At 44.8% G+C, this 22,630-nt stretch overlaps 3 protein-coding genes across 6 annotated transcripts in view; 1 reads left to right on the forward strand and 2 right to left on the reverse strand.

Moving 5' to 3' along the window:
- The window catches only part of LOC142776003 (solute carrier organic anion transporter family member 4A1-like), an 80,527-nt gene extending 78,592 nt beyond the window's left edge, over positions 1-1,935 (reverse strand). Inside the window, exon 1 of one of the 3 annotated variants that reach the window (XM_075878715.1) lies at positions 1,351-1,935. The gene's annotated coding sequence lies outside the window, so the exon portion shown is untranslated. The remainder of the gene's footprint in view (positions 1-1,350) is intronic. The other 2 variants (XM_075878708.1, XM_075878704.1) reach the window with 2 other exon arrangements.
- Positions 1,936-2,670: 735 nt separating this feature from the next.
- Positions 2,671-5,043, forward strand: LOC119170178 (beta-1,4-galactosyltransferase 1-like). The gene is made up of 3 exons (XM_075878729.1): positions 2,671-2,776; positions 2,854-2,949; positions 4,643-5,043. Coding segments are annotated over exons 1-3 (249 nt in total). The 5' UTR covers positions 2,671-2,774; the 3' UTR covers positions 4,794-5,043.
- Positions 5,044-5,432: 389 nt separating this feature from the next.
- Positions 5,433-22,630, reverse strand: part of LOC119169304 (uncharacterized) — a 42,119-nt gene continuing 24,921 nt past the window's right edge. For both annotated transcript variants that reach the window (XM_075878724.1, XM_037420417.2), the window contains one exon: positions 5,433-20,851. In XM_075878724.1, the coding sequence (XP_075734839.1) occupies positions 20,531-20,851 (321 nt within the window). In that variant the 3' untranslated portion in view covers positions 5,433-20,530. The remainder of the gene's footprint in view (positions 20,852-22,630) is intronic.

The following is a 22,630-nucleotide window of genomic DNA, read 5'->3' on the forward strand; positions in this document are numbered from 1 at the left end:
TCGATAAAAATCCAGAATCAGCTATGATATACATATACGACAATCACTCATACGATGATCTAAACATTAATCACATGCCCCGCCACGGTGGTCTAGTGGCTAAGGTACTCGGCTGCTGACCCACAGGTTGCGGGATCAAATACCGGCTGTGGCGGCTGCATTTCCGAAGGGGGCGGAAATGTTGCAGGCCCGTGTACTCAGATTTGGGTGCACGTTAAAGAACCCCAGGTGGTCTAAATTTCCGGAGCCCTCCACTACGGCGTCTCGCATAATCATATAGTGGTTTTGGGACGTTAAACCCCACAAATCAATCAATCATTAAACATTAATCACTACCACGACATTAATTCTCTGCCGAGTGCCTCCAGATCGAGCAAAATCGTAGCCCAACGTGCCCGCGTACCAGCGCTTGATTCTAAGTATTTCTCGATTTCGCTCATTGCTTGTGTGACAGATATGATAACAGTGAGTACTTCCCAATGCGCATATTGTAAGCCAACGTACCACTGGTACCTAACGTGTTCATGCCCCTATAACTTTCTCGTTCAGAAGCCTGCGGCCTGTACAACATCGTTCTGCTGCTTACAACCTACACTGTGCTGAATGGGGCTCGCCACGGCAGCAGTGCGCTGATTGATTTATGCAGACGTGCTACATATCAGTATAATAAAATGAAGGTTCAACACACTGCACAGAATGGGGGCAGCAAAATAATATCCCAGCATGGATGTTCAGGCACGTCTTGTTTTCTATGTATCTCCATCTTTACCCATTTGACACGAAGTGCGTTTGCATGAGCACCTGCGGCGAAAACGCGCGCACACACATGCACGCAGCATCGAAATCGGTTAGTCTACCCAACAGTCGCATGCTTCTAACGCATCCAATAAGCAGCTTGCATTTTCACACACTATCACTGTAGTACTAGCCAGAATTCAGAAGAAAAAAAAAACGACGGTATAGTAAACAGAACTGCAACATATCAGCCAAGCTATCCATGTGCAAGCTTGCAGCGCAGTTCAGAGCAAGTCATCACTGCGGTAAAGAGCAGCCCTTGTGTGGCCCCCCCTTTTTTTTTTCCCCCCACGGTATCGCCCTGAATCATGGCATGCTTCTTGCCCACTGTGAAGTGCGATACCGAGTGAAGCAATAAAGCTGCACTTTGAGCAGTGAAATCCACAAACAGCTGCTGTTTCTGCACGATGCACGCGCGAACCGTGCCGATATGCGGCTAAAAACTATAGTGCCGATGCTGCTGTTCCTTATCGGATTTAATATCCACGCTTGAACGCAGCATTCATATTAGTTTATTAGAGTGAAATTAAGCAATGACATGCATCTTAAACGTACCAGTCTGCTTCCGACGCGGGAGAAGGTGGCTGGTTGGGACTCGCTTTCCTGTGCCGCATCATCGGTGCTGAGATCGTCTTGTGTTGTCTCTCGTAGTGTCGATAGGGTCGAACATGTACGGTCCACTGCCAGTGCATGGCCGGTGGTCTCCAGTGCGCAAACTGCTGGCGAGATTTCGAAATGCGGCGCATGCGCATTGGTTTAACAAGGTGCTGCGTGCCTCGCGTCGTCTGCTATCTGCCTATGCACTCGTCTGGCGCTGGTGAGCCATGACCCTTCGCCCTTTAAGTTTTCGCACTGTAAATTAACTGATACCAGCTCGGCCTTCTAGTTCTTCAATAAGCCAATACTTCATGGTCGCAAAGACGAACTCGGAATGTTCGCTGCATCAAACTTCAATGGCTTTATCTTCTAGTAAAGGCTAGCATTTCATTGCAGCGAGCAGAATGTGAAAAATGAGCAACTCGAGAACTGTGGAAACAATTAAAACCATACATTTTTTTTTGTGCTTGCTGGAAATCCGACGAGCGGCAGGCAGAGTGACAGCTAGATAAATTGCTCCACGAAAATACAGAAACGCTTTTCGACGCTTTCATGCGCACAGGCGGAGGAGTAGCATACGAAACTGGGCGCGCGCCGCTATTACGAATCTATGCGTGTGCGCCGCATTTACAAATCTCGCCGGCAGATAAACAGATAAACACGGTATCGCCTGCCGGCGAGTGCAGCTGACCTCACCATCCTGAACGTGATGTCATGCAGCTTTGACCAATCACAGGAGACTGGCGATGCCGGTTGAGGCGCTTGTTGCCAGTTTTCGGCCGAGTAAAATGATTTGCGTTGGGTTACGCAAATTTTCGACTCGAGTTTCGAGTTGGCTGTATGAAATTACGTATCATGACACCATAACCTCGTTTTTATATAAAACGAGAGTACCTCAGTGTCTCTCGGACACTGAAGTGTACTAGAACAACGCCTCCTAGTACAGCAAGCGTTGATTTGATTGATTGATACGTGGGGTTTAACGTCCCAAAACCACTATATGATTATGAGAGACGCCGTAGTGGAGGGCTCCGGAAATTTAGACCACCTGGGGTTCTTTAACGTGCACCCAAATCTGAGCACACGGGCCTACATTTCCGCCTCCATCGGAAATGCAGCCGCCGCAGCCGGGATTCGAACCCGCGACCTGCGGGTCAGCAGCCGAGTACCTTAGCCACTAGACCACCGCGGCGGGGCAGCAGGCGTTGACTAGAACGTGTCTCTGGGGAAAAGTTCTAGTGTTGCTTGAGGGGGGGGGGGGGCAAGTGCCCCTTTTCATTTTCACCCCCTCCCCTGCCGACGCCCATGCCGTTCAGCGACCACAGTGGAGATCCCAACTCTACATACCACAGGCCTTCTAGAAGCAAGCTTTATACAAATTAATGTACATCAGTATCAGAAGATTTTTTATTTTGATTTGTTATATATCGGCGCAGTAGAGCTGGGTTTTACTTATTTCAGGCTGCGGTTCAGCGGCTTCAACATCGTGCGTAATAATTGCACTGTCGGCCGGTACACCGCGCTCAGACATGGCACCCAGCGCCCAAATCCCAAACGGTAAGTAGTGAAGGAGTGGGATGCGCCTGCTTTTGCGTGTAAGAGCCAGCCTTAGTCACGAGAATCGCGGCTAAGGATCACTCGTAGTCTTGTGATTAAAAGCGATTCATCAGGGTGTTTGGAAAAAGTCCCGGATTCCTGCCCATCTTGTATGCGCGTTTCCATAAACAAGGCGTCAGGCATACTGGTATGGACTCAAAGTAGAATAGCTTCACCATATAGATCCCCGGATTTACAAACAATTGCAATCGTGCAATAGTATACTGTGACGTGGACAAATCCGAGACGGGCTGGGCTAAATACCTTATGCATTGCTCTAAACTCTAAAACATATCACCAATTTCAAGCGAGGCAATTTCCTATTTATAGCTTGCCACAAGCTTACCACGACATTCTATCTGCAACTGCGATATGCGTTTGTTGCGGGATTCCGAATGACATCGTGCCTCAATTTTTTTCAAGCTTGCAAATTTCTGCAATGTTTCATTTGAAATTCCACAAGATAAATAAACATTTCACTTCTAGTCACAAGAATCTGTCTACTCAGCATCTCATAAAAGGGTTTATGATGTAAATCTGCTTGAACAATGAAATCTGTGGGCCCCAAACAAATGCTTTTCCTTGAGGTTGAAAATGATAAGCACAACATGGCCAACGAAAAAAAAAAGTGTTTTGAAAAAAGAAAAAAAAAAACGTTGAATGAGTTAGCTGCTTTAGCAAGATTCTTGCAGGCAAATCAAAATTTCTAATCAATTAATTTTCTGGGATGAGGGTTAAGTAATGTACACTGGTGTGTTGAGTAAGCCTTTCAGTTATCACTGTGTGAATGGAATAGCTGCAAGAGCACATTATATTGAAGTAGTTCCCCCCCAAAGAATCTCTATATTCAATAATGAGTATCCAAGCGTCTCTTTATGTGTTTTCTGCCACGAAGAAACAATCAGCGTCGACTTGGGGAGGAGAGGGGGCGTCCTGGAAAAATGCAGAGAGCACAGAACTGCCACCATGCGTTTACTGAAATAGAAGCACACTTTTTACGACAAATTCACAATGGCAACTGGCAGAAAAGTTTGCCTCTATTATGTGACCGACTAAAACTGCTGCTTGGGTGAGTTGGTTGATGATTATTTAGACAGATTGATCAGTGCAAAAAAAGGCGGAACTTTTTGAGAAGAAACACACAGCGCTGTGTGTTTCTTCCCAAAAAACAGTGCTGTGTGTGTGTTTCTTCTCCAAAAGTTCCGTATTTTTTTGCGCTGATAAATCTGTCTAAATATGCGAGTGACATTGAATTTGCTTCCATGTGAATGGTTTAATTAATTTATCAAAATATCTGATCTGCAAGCAAATGTTTCATAAACTGCAAATACGTGTGACCACCATACCTAGCAGTCTATTTCAGCTGCAAGATTACAGAACTTCAGTGCATCTCCCAATGTGCGTGCCTTGTAAATCAAATTTAAGGAAAATGCATCATCATCATGCTAGCTACAAAATCAGCTAAAGCAAGACATTGTTCCAATGCAAAACTGGACAGCAGTACGATGCATACCTAAACTAGTTGATCCTCATAATTTCCTTTATTACTTATCAACAAATCAGTGCTCAAGCATTAACCATTGCTGTTGTACTGTTTGATGGTGTGCTACTTACTTATATTGAAACTTTTCCTCTTTTTTTTCTCATTTTCCAGAATGAGACTGATCAGACGGTCCTTCTTTCGCATATACAAGGATGGCCTGAACACACTCAAGTACAGGGTGCTTGACATCGTCTTCAAAAAGCTATTTACCTACATCAAGGTTGACTTGTTTCAGAAAGTACTCACCAAGCCAACCGAATGATTGCGATTTTTACTGGTGCTGCGAGTGCAACTATTATGCAAAAATTTGTGAATTGGTGCACATTGCACAACACTTATGCGGCAATAACTTTTGTAACCCTTGTTACTTACTATTATTATTAAACTCACATTTTTATCGAGAATGTTATACATTGTCACCTAGTACCTTAAGTGAAGAATGGATCGATCGCCTCGCACAGACATGACCGACAGCACTTTTCAGCATATGCATAATAAAATAGTTTGTCTTACTAGTGTGCTATAGCAGTAACATAGTCTTTCGCACACAGTAAAATGGAAATGCAAGAACCAAGACGGACCAAACACTAGGGACTTGTCACCAGCACTCAAGAACCATGTTAGTTACTTTTGCAACAAACTGTAATACTACTCTAACAAAAGCACCTGGGAGAACAAGCCAGTGCTGTAGAGTGTTTACCCAGGATATTTTTTGCTCTAGAGCAATAGTTAGCGTCACCATTATTAAAAAAAATTGTTTCCTTGATTTCAAAACACTTCCAATGCAGTAGAATTCTGGGTTCTTACTGCCACTTGCAAAGAAAGCATATATCGAATTGAAAGTAGATTTGAACAAAATCCACCAACAAACCTTCAAATGACGAGACCCATTCCACTTGAGTGACAAAATACAAGAAGAGCCTTTATTTCTTTGCCTCAAATAATGCTAAAATTTCGTACAGCAACAATAACACAGTTATTGTCATCATATGTAACAATAACACAGTTGTTACATAGGATGACATAGTCATCCTATGTAAACAACATAGGATGACTATCAAGAGAACGCTACTACATTTCACGTTACTAGACACAGCTGGTCCCTTCCCATGACTTGGCAGCATGATAATAAAATGTGTAAAAAAACAAATGCAACCCTTTTAAGCATCACAAAAGGAGTTTCCATTAAAATTACAGCTGTAACACATTTGGTGCACTCTCAGTGATTGAGAACATGCATAAGCAGCGGGGACATTTGAAATATTTTCCAGTGTTTTCTGAGTAGAACACAAGTATGGCATACCGAAACAAACTCTCCAACTATTGGAATACGCACAGATTGTGAGTGAGAAAAGTATGGGCAGTTTTAAGGCGAAAACGTTAAAGAACTCGTTTCGCAGAAATTCCGGCATCGACGTTGATGAGGGCATTGTAGGTTAAGAGCGAAAAATTATCATCTTGTGCGTGACCGAAAAATAGAGAAAGATCAAATAAAAAAAATTAATAAAAAATTCTGGATCTGAGTCAGAATCGAAGTCGGGTCGTTAGCGTGGCAAGCGGGTGTTCCACCTCACAGCCACACATCTACTTGTGAATACAGTGAAAATAACTTCCTCTGCTTGGAAACGCAGTGAAAGTAACTTTAATGCTTTACAAACACACACATCCTTCACAATATAATATGAAATATTGCAGTAATATTGCGTGGTATAAGCGTACATTGCCATCTGGCATCAGAACATGTAATTACCATAATGACTTCATGGTTTATAGCCAGTCACCCACTACAAGATGCACACACATTACTGCACCTATTCCCTTAAGGCCTTAAGGTGCATAGCAAGTTCGAAAATATTTCGGGCAGTAAGTGCTTGAACTACACACTAGAGACAGGATATCACTGTTGCGTTCAATTGTTAAAGGAGAAGCTTAAGGGTACCCCAATTTTTGATGTTGAAACCAATGCTGAAACCTCGGCTAATGGTTGTTCTGATGTGGCTTCAGACCCCTAACTTGATCGTTACATTGAGTACTTTCTATACGTTGCCTGTTTTTCTTTAATACTCAATGTAGTGTTCGGGCAGCAGCTTCAACAGTACAGTATACTGGTACAAGTATAGTTCTTGTTTTCTAGTTATCACTTAAACTGTGGAACCTTGGTCTCATAGAGAAGCAGCACTGTAATAGGAGCAATCGTCAAGGAGCAGCAGTGGGCAAGTGCAACGCACTCAGACCTGATAATGATATTAATGAAAGCAAAGGTGGGTCTCCATATTGTAAGCAATACAGAGACATATAGTACACCGACTCAAAGGCCATCATGATTACATTACATGTACAGACAGTGTCAATGTCGGGTTGCAAAAAAAAAATGCACCTGGTAATCTTGTTAAAGCTAGGCTGCATCGGGCAAAAAAAATTTATACAGATGGCATTGGTGTGACAAATATATTTTGCATTGTTGAAGCGATATATTTTCAATCTACTTTGCCATATTTTTCAGTATTATTGAGGTTCAACGTATATCAACAAGCCACCGAAATTGTCCACTAAAGCGTGGGTGTGGAACAGCTCTGACTAACGGAACAAGGGGGGCTTTCCTGAATGCAAATCTAGAACCAATAATGCAGTTAAATCATGTTACAAAGTGCAAAGTGGCATGTTATGTAGAAACGAAAAAACATGGCTGAAGGCTCTGAATGATTTGTCCCCAAAGAGTGATGCTCGAGCACTGTACCACATGTGCTGCAAAATGGCCAAGATCTTACAAAATGCTGACACAGCAAGCTGAAATACGCCAATTGATAATAGTTTGTACAGACAGAGAGGCACTTCAATGAAGGGCTCTGGATTGTATACGAGCATCTGAAACTACTTGAATGTTGACATAAGGTTTGCTGTGCAGACATTTTCGCACACCGAACCTATAAAGAATGGGTCACCATGTCTGCAAAACATACCTCTCACTAGAAAGGAAGCAGCTGCAGCTTTGCTACACACACAATACAAATGGAAGTTAAGTTGTTGAAAGGACAGGTGTGAATGGATAGATGGAAATACAATGTGACATGCAGGTTGCCTTCACAGAGCTATTAAGTGCCTCAGACATTCCAGCCAAGGTTTCGAAAGCTGAACCTGTCTTTGTCAAATGTGCATTAATAATATGTAGCGGTTCATGCCTTAAAACCATGATATGATTACAAGTGACGGCGCAGTGGACAACTCCAAAAATTTTTACCATCTGGTGTTATTTAACCCATACTGACATAGCACAGTGCACAGGCTTGTACCATTTCGCCTCCACCGAAATGCGACCACTGCAGTTGGGATTGAACCCGCTACCTTTGGGTCAGCAGCCAAGCACTCTAGCCACTGATCCGCCGAGGCAGAGTTGCCAAAGGTGCATTGTGAACTGTGGCGAGTGATTTGAAATGGTTAGTCAGTGATGTGATGTCACATCGTGCTACTATCACAGTCCTCTTCATATGCAAGGAAGAAGCTGGAGAAGGAATTAGCATGGCCATTTTATCCCTGTGAAGACTGTAGTTGGTGAATAAGGGTCCTAAAAAAATTAAAAAAAAAAAATCAGCAGATCCAACGTACCAGGGTATCGACCTTATGCGAAGCATGCGGAGAGAAGGTGACCGTGTCGCAATTTTTTTTATTGAGCAACACGTCATGAAATGACGGTAAATATATGTACAAATGTTGCACGCACAGCCATATGTAGAGTTGCAGATGTTTATATAAGAAGTTGTTTGCACTTGCGCCATGATGCCAACTTGAACATGCGTATTAGCAACACCAGAAGCTGATATGAAACGCTATGCTCGCGAGGATGCTGGCCCTGAACACTGATATATAAATCAACTTCAGCGCATGACAACTAGCCACAATTGACTAACACGACGTGAAAGCTGCATCAAAGGAGTACTTATGTAATGTTTATAAAATTGGGTAGGCAGCACTGCAACCACTATTGACTTTTCACGAAGATTAGCGTCTATTAGAAAAAGAGTTCCGAGACTTGGCGTAGCTCTGAGGTACAATGCTTCATTGCCATGCTTGGGTTCGATTCCAGCGGGCACTCTGACATTTATTCTTTGCATTCGTCTGGTCCACGCTACCAATGTCGAGTATTTCTTAACGCTCGCACGTTAAAATTGACCATGTATGTTCTCATCGATCCTGGGTGTCAACCACCTGCAGTTGATTGACCAAGTGTCAATCAGATGTGGCATATACCCACATACCAGCGGCACGTACCCACCTATGGGTATTTGCCACTGTCTGGTGGGAAGTGTTTGACGGCATATTTGACAGGATTGTGACATTATTCATGTCTTGACCAGCGCGTCATATTCGTCGAAGATTCTTACCCTCCCATGCTAATTTTGGTTCACGCCAAGTTAAGGGGGTGATCACAAGAGCACCCAAATGTAAGCGGCTAGATAGATAGATAGATTGATATGCTCAAAGTTGCCGAAGTTCGCTAAGAAATGCTTCGCATTTAAAAAGAGACAGTGAAAGAGATAAAAAAAAACAAGGCTGAGAGGTGACAGCAGTCTTAGAACTTAAATGAACACAAAGAAATGGGAGAAAAAAAAAAGAATTTTAAAATGGGAAACGATTGAGAGGAGGGGGAAGCCTTGCTCTGGGAAAATCAGTGTTGACCACCTCCTGAAAAATCTGGGAGACTTGGAAAGTATGTGTACGATTTCAGAAACACTCTGCCAAGCACTATTGCGGCTTCAAGCCTGCCATTACACGAAAAATCCTCTATGGCTTATGGCATGTTCAGGTGGTCACTTGAGAGTGCTCAGCCTGTGTTTAAAAATGGCAAACTAAACAGCTTCAATGCTGTACAATGAGAACAACCCAGTGTGCAAGTCATTTTTGTCCTTCCTTTTCATGTGATAGCCCTAATATTTTTAGCAGTGATGCTTAGTTCCTGTTTGAATGTGACAGTGTTGTAAATAAAACTCTCCTTTAACTACCTCGACAGAATGAAGTCTTTGTGTGGGATATGATGTGGAGCAGCCTTGGCAGGTCTCGATTACGTCGAGGTAGCTAAAGAGACTTTTATTTACACGCATGAAGCCATTGAGACCCTGCTACTACTCTCATGCCTCCGTTTCACTTCTCATGCTTGCTGTCGCTTCTTCTTGCTCATCTGGTGGTTTGCCAGCGCTCGCGATGGATTCAACATTCTCGGCTGTGCAGCGAAGTTGGCTTTACAGTTCCAGATGCTAGCACTTTCGGGCAGGCCTCATTAAGATAACGCCCCCTTGTCGTTCCACGGTGCAAGAACCGCCGTTACCACCCGATTTCTTAGCTGAATGTTCTCTGCTAGTTTATGTTGTTGCCGGCTTGTCTTGTCCAGGTGAGCTGTCTGCTCTTCAAACTGGCTCATTTTATGAAGCTTCTCCTTCCATTTGACATGCCTCTACTGTAACCAGCTCTCTAAAGTACGACATTAGATACAGAGGTCTCTCATTCAACGGTAGTGATTCTACCGCCTCCAGTCCCTTTCGCCAAAATAGTCCTGCAAGGTCTTTCTGTCCCGGTTGCCGTTGTAGTGAGAAAGTTCTGTTGCCTTGTCCCCGATGCCCCAGTGCCTTCAAAGAAACTCTCGAAATGTATACAATGTAAATAAACTCTCTTCAAGTCTTCCTTCCTCCTGCTTCGGCGTCTTCATCCCGGAACTCCAGTGCCTCAAGGGCCAGTCCCAAAATCGGATGGCTGACGATGGGATGAAACTCAGAGACGAAAAGCGACGTGGACCGGAGGTGAGCCGAAAGCCCTAGACCCGGAGTTTGGCGAGATCAACGCAACACAAGACCGCACGGTGTACGATGAGTGCCTTGCTTTGCTCTGAGGTATATAGAGTCTCTTGGCCCAGACCTGTTAAGAGTATAATTTATAAATGCCTTGCAATTGTGGTTATTTTCTCAGTAGAGAGCAGCTTTCATCATGGACCTGAATAAGATAAACAAGTCGGACCTTATACTAATGTGCAAAGAGCTGGGTCTAGATGTAAGTGGATTATGCAAAAAAACTTACCTTATTCAGGCTATAGAAGTTTTAGAAGCTGACGAAGATGAGTTATGGGAGTGCTGGGAGTTGGTTGAAGGCAATAAGCAGAAAGAGAAAGAAGAGAATGAGCGAAAGAAACAAGCAGAGGATTGCGAGCTAGAAATGAAGCGCATGGAATTGGAGATCTGTAGATTAGTGAGCAGTTTAACAGAAGGTCAGCAAGTGCCACACGGCACAGTAAACTCTGCCCCTTTTAAAATAAAGGATTTAATTCAATCCTATAAAATTGGTAAGGACATAGGACTTTTTCTCATCAATTTTGAAAGGACTTGTGAAAAAAATGGGTTGTTCTGGCCTCAGCTTTTGTAGACGTTGCTTCCATGCGAGGCAGCCGACATCATTGCACGATTGAATGCCGAAGATGCTAAAGACTACAAAACCTTCAAGCAGGCGCTGTTAGAAAGATTCTGCTTGTCTGGTGAAGCCCTTCGGCAGCGATTTTGTAGTGCATCGGTTGGGACAGGCGAGTCCTACAGGACTATGCCTACAAGCTGAAAGCCACTTTGGTAGAGTGGTTGAAAAGTTCCGAAGCATGATCGGGTCATTGAGTTAATAGGGCTGGAACAGTTCTATAAAGGAGTGTCGCATTCCATGAAATTTTGTATCAAAGATAGGACCCCTGTGACCATTCAGGCAGCTGCCAGGTTAGCAGAAGAATACGCCTCGCGTAGGACAAACGAGCGTGAATGTCTAAAGTCGAAGAGACCCACAGTGTGGGGCGAGAAGAAAGGACACAAAAGCGGCGCCGTCGGGGAAGGCCTGCGAGAAGAGCGGGGTATAGGGGAGTACGTGTCTGCAAAGAGGAGAGAACAGGATAATGAACCAAGCGCGGGGCCACAAAAGGAAGAGGACAGAAGGCATTTTGTGGAAAGGCCACCACTGATTTGCTATATCTGCAACCGCCCGGGACACATTGCTGCTGTTTGCAAAAAATGCAGCAACGTCTTCCTGCACGTTATTGACACTGAGGAGAACGATAAACTGTTAGCACCCTATATGCACACTTTGACAGTCAATGGGAAAGAATGCAAAGTGCTGAGAGATTGCGTGGCGATATTAGATGTTATTCATCCGTGTCTAATAAGCACGGACGATTACACTGGTAGATGCGCGTGGATAAGGCAAGTGGTTGAGACGCAGAGTGTCTGCCGGTTGCTAAAGTAATTGTCGATGGCCCTTTTGGTAGGTTGGAGACTGAAGCGGCAGAGTCAAAGAACCTGCCTCTTCGGTACCCATACCTGTTTTCAAACAAATCAGATCAACTCTTAAAAGACATGGGTTTAAACTTCTGTGAGGGGACAGTCTTGGCTCTCACGCGATCGAAGGCCCGAGAAATTGCAGATAAGCTCACGCACGAGCAGATTGCATAGACGAGTGCGCTCGATGACAACATAATAGGTGTCGCAGAAATTATTTCTGAGGAAATAAACACAGAGGCATTGGCAGAAAATGCAGCTACAAGTTCTGAAGTGGCTGGAGTGGTGGAACCGAGCGCACTTGCGTTCCATAAGTTGCGAGCTGTCAGTGCCAATACCATGCGCAAAGAGCAGGCAGCCGACCAAAGTATTAAGCGGCTCGATATCCATCCACAGGAAGGTGTGGCGCGAAAGAACACGAATTTTTTTAGGAAGGAGTGAATCTTGTATCGTGAGTATCAAGGTAGGTAAGAGATCCTTTGAACAGCTGGTTGTTCCTGCTAAATACAAGGGAGATATCCTTCGCATGGCCCATGATAACTCAAGGTCAGGACACTTGGGGATAAAAAAAACTAAAGCAAGAGGGTTGCAGGAGTTTTACTGGCCAGGATGTTTACACAACGCAGAACAATTTGTAAAGTCGTTAGATGTGTGCCAGCGCGTGGGGAAACCGAATGACAAGTAGAAAGCACCGCTTAAACTGGTTCCCATAATAACTGAGCTATTTCGGCGGGTTGCCATAGACACTGTCGGACCCCTGCCAGTGACATCGTCGGGACACAAATACCTACTGACTTTGCTCTGTCCCACCACTAAATTCCCGGAAGATATTCCGCTAAAAGAACTTAGTTCGCCTGAAATAGTTGACAGACTCCTGAGCATTTTCTCTCGCGTGGGGTTTCCGGCAGAACTCCAAAGTGATCAAGGCAGTGCCTTCACAAGCGCTTCACAACAACTTTTCTAGAGTGATGTGGAATAAAAATAATACACAGCTCTATAAATCATCCCCAGACAAACAGTGTAGAAAGGTGGCCTCCAGTGCTTAAACAGGTGCTAAAGACTACTCCTGCGATTGGGAACGCTGTCCCCTGGAGCTATGTTTGCGTTGCGTACAGTTCCGCACGAGTCGACAGGGTTCAGTCCAGCGGAATTGGTATATGGCCGCGAACTGCGATCGCCTCTCCGCATGCTTAGGGAAACTTGATCCGGAAGCGATGAAGAGACGACAGTGGTCAATTACGTTCTCCGCTTGCTCAAAAGAATTAGCATAGTACGGGAAATGGCGGAGGCTTGTATGAGCTCGTCACAGCTGAAAGCCAAACCGTACTGCGACCAAACAGCCAGAAAGAGAGTTTTCAAAGTGAACGACCGTGTGATGCTGCTGCGACCTTCGAAGGCTAACAAACTTGAAGTGCAGTGGGAGGGCCCGGCTGAGGTTGAGCACAAACTGTCAGACACCAACTACACAGTGAAGCTAGGAGGGCGTCTGAAGGGCGTGGAAATATATCATCTAAATTTGATGAAACCGTACGTTGAGAGAAAGGCCGTTGTGTGCCTTTCGCTCAATAGCTACGAAGAGATGCCCATTGACTGTCCTCCCGATTTCGGAGAACTAGATCTATCAGAAGCAGCGAATTCGCAATAGAAGAAGATGGTTAGTCACACGAATTTGACAGGTGACCAAATTCAGAACTTGGAGAACCTGATCGAGGAGTTCAAAGGTTTATTTTCAGATAGACCGGGAAGAACAGACGAGATAGTCCATGATATTGAGTTGAGGAAGGTATATAACAGTTGTATCTTGCCGGTACTTAGCTACGGAGCAGAAACCTGGAGACTTACAAAGAGGGTTCAGCTTAAATTGAGGACGACGCAGCGAGCAATGGAAAGAAAAATGGTAGGTGTAACCTTAAGAGACAAGAAGAGAGCAGAGTGGATTAGGGGACAAACGGGGGTTAAGGATATCATAGTTGAAATAAAGAAGAGGAAATGGACATGGGCCGGGCATGTAGCGCGTAGACAGGATAACCGCTGGTCATTAATGGTAACTAACTGGATTCCCAGAGAAGGGAAGCAGGTTAGGGGGAGACAGAAGGTTAGGTGGGCAGATGAGATTAAGAAGTTTGTGGGTATTATAAATTGGCAGCAGCAAGCACAGGACCGGGTTAACTGGCAGAACATGGGAGAGGCCTTTGTCCTGCAGTGGACGTAGTCAGGCTGATGATGATGATGATTGAGTTGACATCTGACGAGCCCGAGTTGACATACGAGTTGACATCCCCGAAGCAGCGAGATATGATGCAAAAAGAAGTTCAAAGGATGCTCCAGTTCGGAGTAGTAGAGGAGAGTGATAGGGACTACGCTTCTCCCATGATCATGGTGGAAGTTCCCGGTAAGGAGCCGTGTCCATGCATAGATTATCAGCAGCTGATCTCCAAGACGAGAGATCAGCTCTATCCTATCCTTAACATCGAGGAAAGGATAGAGACCATCAGTAAGGCCAGGTGCACTTCTATTCTTTATATCATTCGCAGGTACTGGCAGGTGCCGTTGACGGCGCGAGAAAGTCGCTATGCCGCATTCCTAACCCCCTTTGGATCCTTCCGTCCACTGATGCTCAGTTTCGGGCTCAAGGGTGCCCCGTTTTGTTTTTCTAAACTCATGGACAGGGTGCTTCATGGTTTAAATGACTTTACCTTGCCTTATCTTGATGACATCGCCGTTTTTTCAGACTCTTAAGAGGTACATCTGAATCACTTAAGGAAAGTGTTTGAGCGCCTGAGTAAGGCTGGTTTGACAGTAAAGGCAGAAAAATGTAACTTGGGTGGCGCTCATGTGAGCTACTTGGGGCATGTAGTCGGGCAAGGACGTCAGATGCCCTATGAATTAAAAGTGGAGGCCGTTGCATCCTACCCGTGACCCAAGACGAAAACTGACGTACGCGCTTTTTTGAGGCTTACGGGCTACTATCAGCACTATCTAAGAAACTAATCGGAATCGGCGAGCACACTGACTGATGCACTGCAAGAAAAGGAACCCACCACGTTGGTATGGAATCACAAAAAGCAGGAATCGTTCCAAAATTTGAAGTCTGCACTCATGAGCCGTTGCAGGCACCTGATTATGATGGACTACTCATTGTGCAATGTGATGCCAGTGACCATGGCATGGGAGCAGTACTTTGTCAACGCGACGAGGTCGGGGCAGAACATCCCAGTGTGTACATTAGATGTAAGCTAACTGTTCAAGAGGAGGCGTACAGTGCGTCTGAGAAAGAGTGTGCCTGCCTAGTTTGGGCTGCCCAAAAACTGTCCTGGTATCTTTCAGGCACGTGATTCAGCTTTTAGACTGATCACTGCCCGCTCAAATGGCTGCAAAACATGTTGCCCGAAAATGGCCGTTTACTCAAGTGGAGTCTGTCACTTCAGCAGTATAACTGTGATGTTGAGTACAGGAAAGAAAAAATGAACGGTAACGCTAATGGCTTAAGTAGGCCTTCAGCAGACGTTTAAGAGGACTCTTCACTCGAAGTCTCGTACTCTGTTTGCCCATTTATGCCTTTATCAAATGCCCGGCTTGAGTACTCTGAGGAAGATTATGATTGCTGCTCTCGTGTTTTAACTGCAATGTAATTGGGCTTGGGTGTGTGTGTGTGTTTGTGCAAACCCAGGATGAAGGCCCTCCCCTGAAACGACTGAAAATGACATGACGTGTCATCGGCAGTGAATTGGAGGACGCCACCTAACAACGACACTTCGGTCAACCTGTTTAGCTGGTCCCCCTCACGTCGTGTCTCCAGTTGGTGGACGAGCTGTTGCGTTTGACGAGCCCTCCCCCTCTACGCGGGCGCTGGGCTCAAAGAAAAGCAGCCGCTTCCCTTTGTGAAGATAAGGAGGACCGCGAAGACGCCCGGCTGGTTTTCATCTACTGCGAAGCGAGGCCCCACAACACCTAGTTTCCGCCTAAGACGGAAGTTGGACCACCACGCTGTGCGTCTCTGATTGATGGGCCGCCAACACTCACATCAACACCAGATGTCTAGGCATTGGCCCGCGGAGACGCCGAGCCTGCGACCGCTGTCCGACAAAGCATGGGTGGTCGACCCGAGCACCCCGCTCGCTGAAAGCAAGCTTTGCCGGAGGAAGCAGTATTGCCGGGACCATATACGTGTTGGTGTTGTGTATGTGCGTATGTTGAGGGCGGTGCCAGCATGATGACGCTAGGAAGGACTGTAGGGCCTGTTATTGGACAGCGCGGACCGGTCCCCGATCTAAGGATCTGAGGAGAAAGTACTCTATACAATGAGCACACCCAGCGCCTTCGAAGAAGCTCTCGAAATGTATACAATGTAAACAAACTCTCTTTAAGTCTCCCTTCCTTTTGCCTCGGCGTATCCATCTCGGATCTCCGGTGCCGCAAGGGCCAGTTGCAACACTTTTCAGATTAGGCAGTCGTGCCTCCCATGCGATCATCTTTTGATACATATGGATCTCTTCATAAGTCCTGGCTGCTTGGTTCCTTCCCCGATTTCAGTCTGCTGCATCTCCTCAACCATCTTCTGTTGAATATTAGACACCAGAGGGGTTGCATGTGGTAGCTTCTCTTCTGCTGCAGTCAGCAGCTTTTGCACCTCGTAAAACTCCTCAGCCAATTTCTGCACTTGTGACTCCTACTGCACTACCTAGTCTGCCTAAGCAGCGTTCCGCATAACTTTTTAAAGTCGATGTTGCAATTTTTCGTGATGTCGGTGCTCCCAGAAAAGCAGAAATTGAAGTTTTATTATCTTGGTAGCATTACCACTCTATTCCCGTTCGTGGTTCATTCTCTCCTCATGCAAAATTGATCGCAACTCGGTCGACTTGGCTACCAGTGATGCCACCTACTTCATGTTATGAACTTCAGCTCGACATGATGCAGTGTCCTTTTCCTGGATGAGTAAACTGCAGTTATCGTACAACGCAGTGTTCACTGAGGTTCCACTCAGTGCTGTCCAGACAGCAGAGCTTCTATCTTCTCGACCATCGACTGCCGATAGCTTACATAGCTTGCGATATCATCCGTCGACAGTCACGTCCCCTGTGGTCTTTCGTGGTACTGTACATCGAAAGCCCCATTTATCATGCGAAAGCACTTGCTTCTTGCACAGGTTTTTGGTTAAGAACGATTGTGACAGACCATCCATCGCGCGGGCTGCATTCTGTGCCAGAAAAGCCTCTGGGGCTGCAACAAATATGTACATATTGGTGTGAGAGCTGTGGAAATCAATCCATGTTTCATCCAGCAGGACACGTGAGTGGATGGAATGAGGCCAAATGGAGGTGGGCCACTTGGCATTGGGCTGATAAAGCTCGATTGCAAGTTTCAATTAGCTAGCCGAAGGGTGCTCTTGGCAGCACACAATTGCTCAGTGCACGCAGGTTATATGGACTCGAAGGCTCTCGTTTCTGCCACCGAGCACAACGGCAGCACTGAAAACAATGGACTAGGGGGCCCGGCACACGACGTGACACTGCTCAGGGCCTTGCATATGTTGGTGCGAGCTTGGAATCAGGTTGCGGCAACAACTTTTGCAAAATTGCTTCTGCTCAAGTGGCTTTTGTGTGGCCAATGAGGGCACAGCTTGCGAGTCCGATGAGCAGGAGGCCGAGGTCCTTTCTGCCGGACTGCGGGATGCATTGGAGGACGTGAGGTTTGACGACTACGTCGATGCAGGTCGCGGTGCAGCTGTCTGTGGCACAATCACAGACGATTATATATACGTGCAGGTGACTGGCAGGGAAGCAGCCATTGTTGATGCAGGTGAAAATGACAAAATAGAATGAGGTGCCAAAGTGGCCCTCAGCTTCAGAGCTAATGGAGGCTAATGCGTGTCGCGCACCTATTCTTCAGCTTTGAGGAAGCGAAGAGGATGCTTTCCAGCACGTTTGTGTGTTGGAAAACAAGGCTATGATGATCGCATTAAAGTAAGAGAAACAGAAAGTAATCACGAATCATTCTCATAAATAGATATTTTGAGTGATTTTCCAATTACACAGTCTCATTTCTTGCTGTTTTTGCAATTAATTTTGTTAGTTCAAATTAGGTTTAACTCAAACTGATCAGGCAACCCCGGAAAATTCAAATTAACGAGCTTTTTACTGTAATGAGAGCCAGGACTGTGACAATTTCAACATAATTAAGAAACAAACAGCACATATAACCAACACACAACTTCGTCGCTTATACCATTTAGTATAAAATTTTTTAACTCTTATTAGCTCACTTATTATTCTCGGTTTCCCAGATTTTCTAACCACTGCTCTTCTAACCTACCCAGCACATTACTTCCACACTTCTACAACTGTACACAATTTTTAAAGACGATCTTTCTTGGGGATCTTCGACACCAAAATTTTGGTCTGTCTATTTGTCTGTACATTTGTCTGTTTGTCCGCGCTTATTAGGTACCCTAAACGGCACCAAAGTGGCCAAACAATACTCCAAACGGCTGACCCCATCCGCAGCGCCCACCAATATTGCTCAAAATTCAGCGTTCATACTTATGCAATTGTCAATTAAAAAGCGATTATTGCGCATATATGAGGCACCATAGCAACACGTCAATATTCTGTGTGTGTCTCTTACTAGAAAATGCTTACATAAGAAATTCTAAGGACTGTATCCTTTATCACGTTGGCTGATCATGAAACGCTTGCACGAAAAGGCAAGTGTTTCAAACGCTTTGCTAAGACGACACGGTGGTGGCACCTACCCGTCGCCTTGCGTTCTACACCTTATCACCTCCGAGACGGACGCGCAGGGCCTGCGCGCTTCGTTTTCCAAGATAACTGCTAGACAGCGCTCATGTCTCACGTGTGACATGACTTGATGCACTCGTTTGCCTCCACTGCACGCTCGAGGCACCTTAATGCAGCACCTCCAGAATACCATTCACCGATTTTCTTGCGCAGAACACATCAAATAAACGTTTTGTTCAATCTTTCCAGACGCAAGACTATAGCCTTTTGACAACATTTGCAGTGTAACATGCAGATACGGGGCCAATTTTTTCATCTGGAAGCACTTAACTCCTTCACCACCTCCGGTGTGTTTTTGCTAGTTACCAAACAAGGCCGCCATCATTGAATAGTTACTAGAAGTTGTGGGCCTGCTTAGCACTTGAAATTGATTTAACTGATCAACGCTTGAACTTGATTGAGAGATGTGGCTCTTCTGGCCACATTTCTCTTTCTTATGTACTTCACATTTTTTATCAACAAAGCCGTTTTAGGTTAGCCGCAAATTGTGCAGCTATCAGAAAACTATCATCATCAAAAGCAGATACATGCCACAAGAATTAGGGAAGTGCCACCACTCACCAGTGGTCCACTGAAAATGAAGAAGGCGACAAGAAATGGCTGTGAAGCAACGAAGGTAAACTAAAGACCTTGGGTATGTATCACGAGAGAATACTCGGCAGTAGGAAAGGCATCAGCGGCTCCCGAAGCAATGGAAGGCCTACACCTGCATGATGTGCCTATAGATGCATAAGAGATATAAACACTTGGTTTCAGTGTGAGTTCCTGTCTCTGCAGTTCGGGCATCCGTGTCTGATCAGTGATCATCTGTAGTTTAACTTGAACCTCTCTGCACTGAGAATTAGTGTAGAAACAACCTGGCATCACCTATCTTAAACCTAGCAACGACATAGAAGAAATCAGTATAGTATTCAGGATTGTGGGGCTTCACTGTTTCAAGCCTTGCGCAGCATAGTGCCAGCTTCACTTTTTTTTTTTTTCAGGAGTAGAACAGTTCTACCTTTTGAATGCGTACACCTACTTAACTTGCACACTGCCTACTTGCCACCAGCTTCTAAGCTTACTGAAGGCTACACTGCCTTCCCAAATCTTCCCAAATGCCTCTCTTTTCAACCATTTACACATTTCTTTTGTTCTCTGCACTTGTAGAATTTTTTTTTCTTATCTTATATCCACACATTTTATAAAGCTCTGAACCACACTCACCTTATAGCCTTTTTTTTCTTTCCCATAATGAAAAACATTTTTTTAAACAATTTTTCGTAAAAAGACCATGCCGATTTCATCGCCAGTTCCTTCTTTTGAAAATTACGTGTGTCTGGAGTGACACCACTTTGTATGATGTTACTGACTAACCCTTTCAAACCTAACAAGTCAAGGACAATGACAGAATGTGCTTTTCATAAAGATATGTCCAGCTGTTAAAATTTTGGCCAGCCTATATTCGACCCTTGTTCCTGTTCACACAATTGCATATCACAAATGGAGGTATAGCACAACAAGTAACCACAATATGAAAAACACATGTGTCATGATGGCATGAATAAATATTCATGCATGAATGAATATTCAATGGCATGAAAAAAAAAAATAAACCACTGCCTTGTTTTCCCCTGCAGAAAAATGCAATGCTTATACCCTCATTGGCAAGGTGACATTGCCAATTCAAGAATATTTCAGCACGGCATTAATGTAATGAGATAAGGCCTAGTTAACAGCTCTGAATTAACTTTGAACATTTTAGGTTCACTAACGTGCATTTAAAGCTAAGTACAGTGTTTTTATGTTCTATGTTTGAATAGAGCGTTTCTTAGGTTTTTTTTTTTGTTTTTAAGTTTCACACCCAAAGAAATCTGGTCAGCGCGTCCAGGAATCCAACCCCATCGTCCGAAGACACAGTGCCATCAAGTTCATGAGCCTCTCCTTTCATTAGACAGCCTTAGCTTGCGACAGCTATGCATGTTTGTCACTAGTCGAGCAAGGTCTTCTTTGCACAGCACCTTGGACTTGGCAAAAATATGGTGGTGGCGGACCTCCGTGTACTTCACATCAGGGGTGCGTACCGGGAACAACATGTAGTACAGGCAAGAGCTTGAGACAAGCCGGTGAAGAAACAGAGTGTACACCTCATGTGTCAGTACGCTGTCGGCAGAGTTCAGATCGATCGTCCGCCGTGTATGCTCATAGTGGTCTAGGTAGGCTCTTGTGACCAACGGCACAATGGCCTTTACCTGCAAAAGAAAAAACAACACCCTTCTTAAGGTGTCCTGGGCAACCTTTACAAGTAATTTCAGAATGACAACATCACTGGAGTTTATTTCCTCATGAATCGGTTGCAACAAAAAGTTCTCGAATCTGCTAAACAAGCTTAGCTAATGTGGGTTGTTGACCGCCTTCGATGCTTTCACTCTACACTCGTCTCGACGAGCGCACTAATAAATACACAGGAAGAGATAGGATGAGGGGAATAAAATGCCTCGGCGCATCCTGTGATTTTGAGAGCACATGACAACACTTGATCTCTCATTCCCGTTGCAATTTCTGGGTACACTTGTTTGACCAATGTGTAATGTTGGCACTAGCACACTAGCAACTAACACATCCTCACACAAGCAACTAACACATCCTCACACTAGCAACTAACAGCAAGCTTTGAGAAGTACTAATTAAATTTACCTCAGCAATAAAAGCAGAGGTTCAACACAAGGCAAGATTTATTTGAGACACAAAAAGTGCAAGCAAATAGTCGAGAATTAGACCCTACACAAAGCTTGTGGGCGTTGCGGGCATAGCGGTACTGTTCGTCGCTCAACAGGAGCCCTCAAAAGGTAAATGTAGGGTGTCAGTATTGGGCTGATGACTATTTAACAGAATCGTCCGCAGTTTCCTTCAGAAGAAATAAAGTTTACCATCAATCCCAGTCACACGGCAGGCCCAACGCGTCTTGGTGGCTTTCAGCTGCCGTCAACAGTAGTGAACGCAAAACTCGTTAACTGCAAAGGGCCTACCGACGGCCCTGTTGCCGTATTTTAGTGCATGATCAATCACTTTCAACTTTAAAGCAGCGGTATAGCTTCAGTATCGCGCCATAACATGAGAAGATTGCCGATACAACATACAAAACACGCCGCAACACGCATTTTCCGCTTTGGCTTGGCTTGGATTGCATCTCCATGCAATAATAGTACGCTTGATGCTTAAGAGATTGCGACAGATGGCGCACGCAATCCTCATCAACGGCTGGAACGAGCGGGCGGCATTATTGCGGCAATTTCTGAGGGTGCGATAATTACTCTAGGAAAAAAAAATTGTATTTTTGTTGGGCAATATGGGGGGTGCGAGAATTATGGGAGTGCGAGGATTACATGAGTAAATACGGTAAACAGCAATGATCACACGTTAGTGAGGGCCAGGATAGCCCTAAATATATCAAGATACATAAAGTTATCCCCTAAAAACAAGCCAAACTACATGCAGTCAGAGCGATATCAGTGAAATATAGGCAGCATTTATAACATGCTAAATATATCAGTGCAATCACTAGTCAAGGCTCCCGTAAACATGCAAGTCAAATGCAGCACTGCACGCGGTAAGCGATTATCACTTTCATTTTATAGACGGTCAGAAATCGCTTGCTCTAGTCTAGACAAACTGTGTAGCTGATGGGATGGGAGCAGGCAGCACCTGGTCTTTCAATTGTTGGAACAACCGTGCCAAATTTATGTTGATCGTGTTGAACTCTATGAATAAAAAATATCAGTTGTCTCTCTCTTCAGAAATACCAAAGAAGTAACTTTTCTCAGTAATTCCTGTCTCGATAAACGCTTTTCTACTCGATGTTCCGTTTTCTACTACATTCAGGTTGGGCAGTACGTATTGTATTACAATTCTCCTATTTCACACACTATGTGCCTGAGTGCATGAATCTGCCTAGTACTCAACCCCATACAACAGTGCTCATGTATCCCTAAGTATATTAAAGGAAAAATGTAATAGCGTTTTCACCCTTC

This window comes from Rhipicephalus microplus, chromosome 2 (genome assembly GCF_043290135.1).
Source record: "Rhipicephalus microplus isolate Deutch F79 chromosome 2, USDA_Rmic, whole genome shotgun sequence".
NCBI classification, from domain to species: Eukaryota; Metazoa; Arthropoda; class Arachnida; order Ixodida; family Ixodidae; genus Rhipicephalus; species Rhipicephalus microplus.

Coding starts and splice junctions, on each gene's coding strand:
- LOC119170178 (XM_075878729.1), top strand. Junction 2,950..4,642: donor CAGCGCCCAAATCCCAAACG/GTAAGTAGTGAA, acceptor CTCATTTTCCAG/AATGAGACTGATCAGACGGT.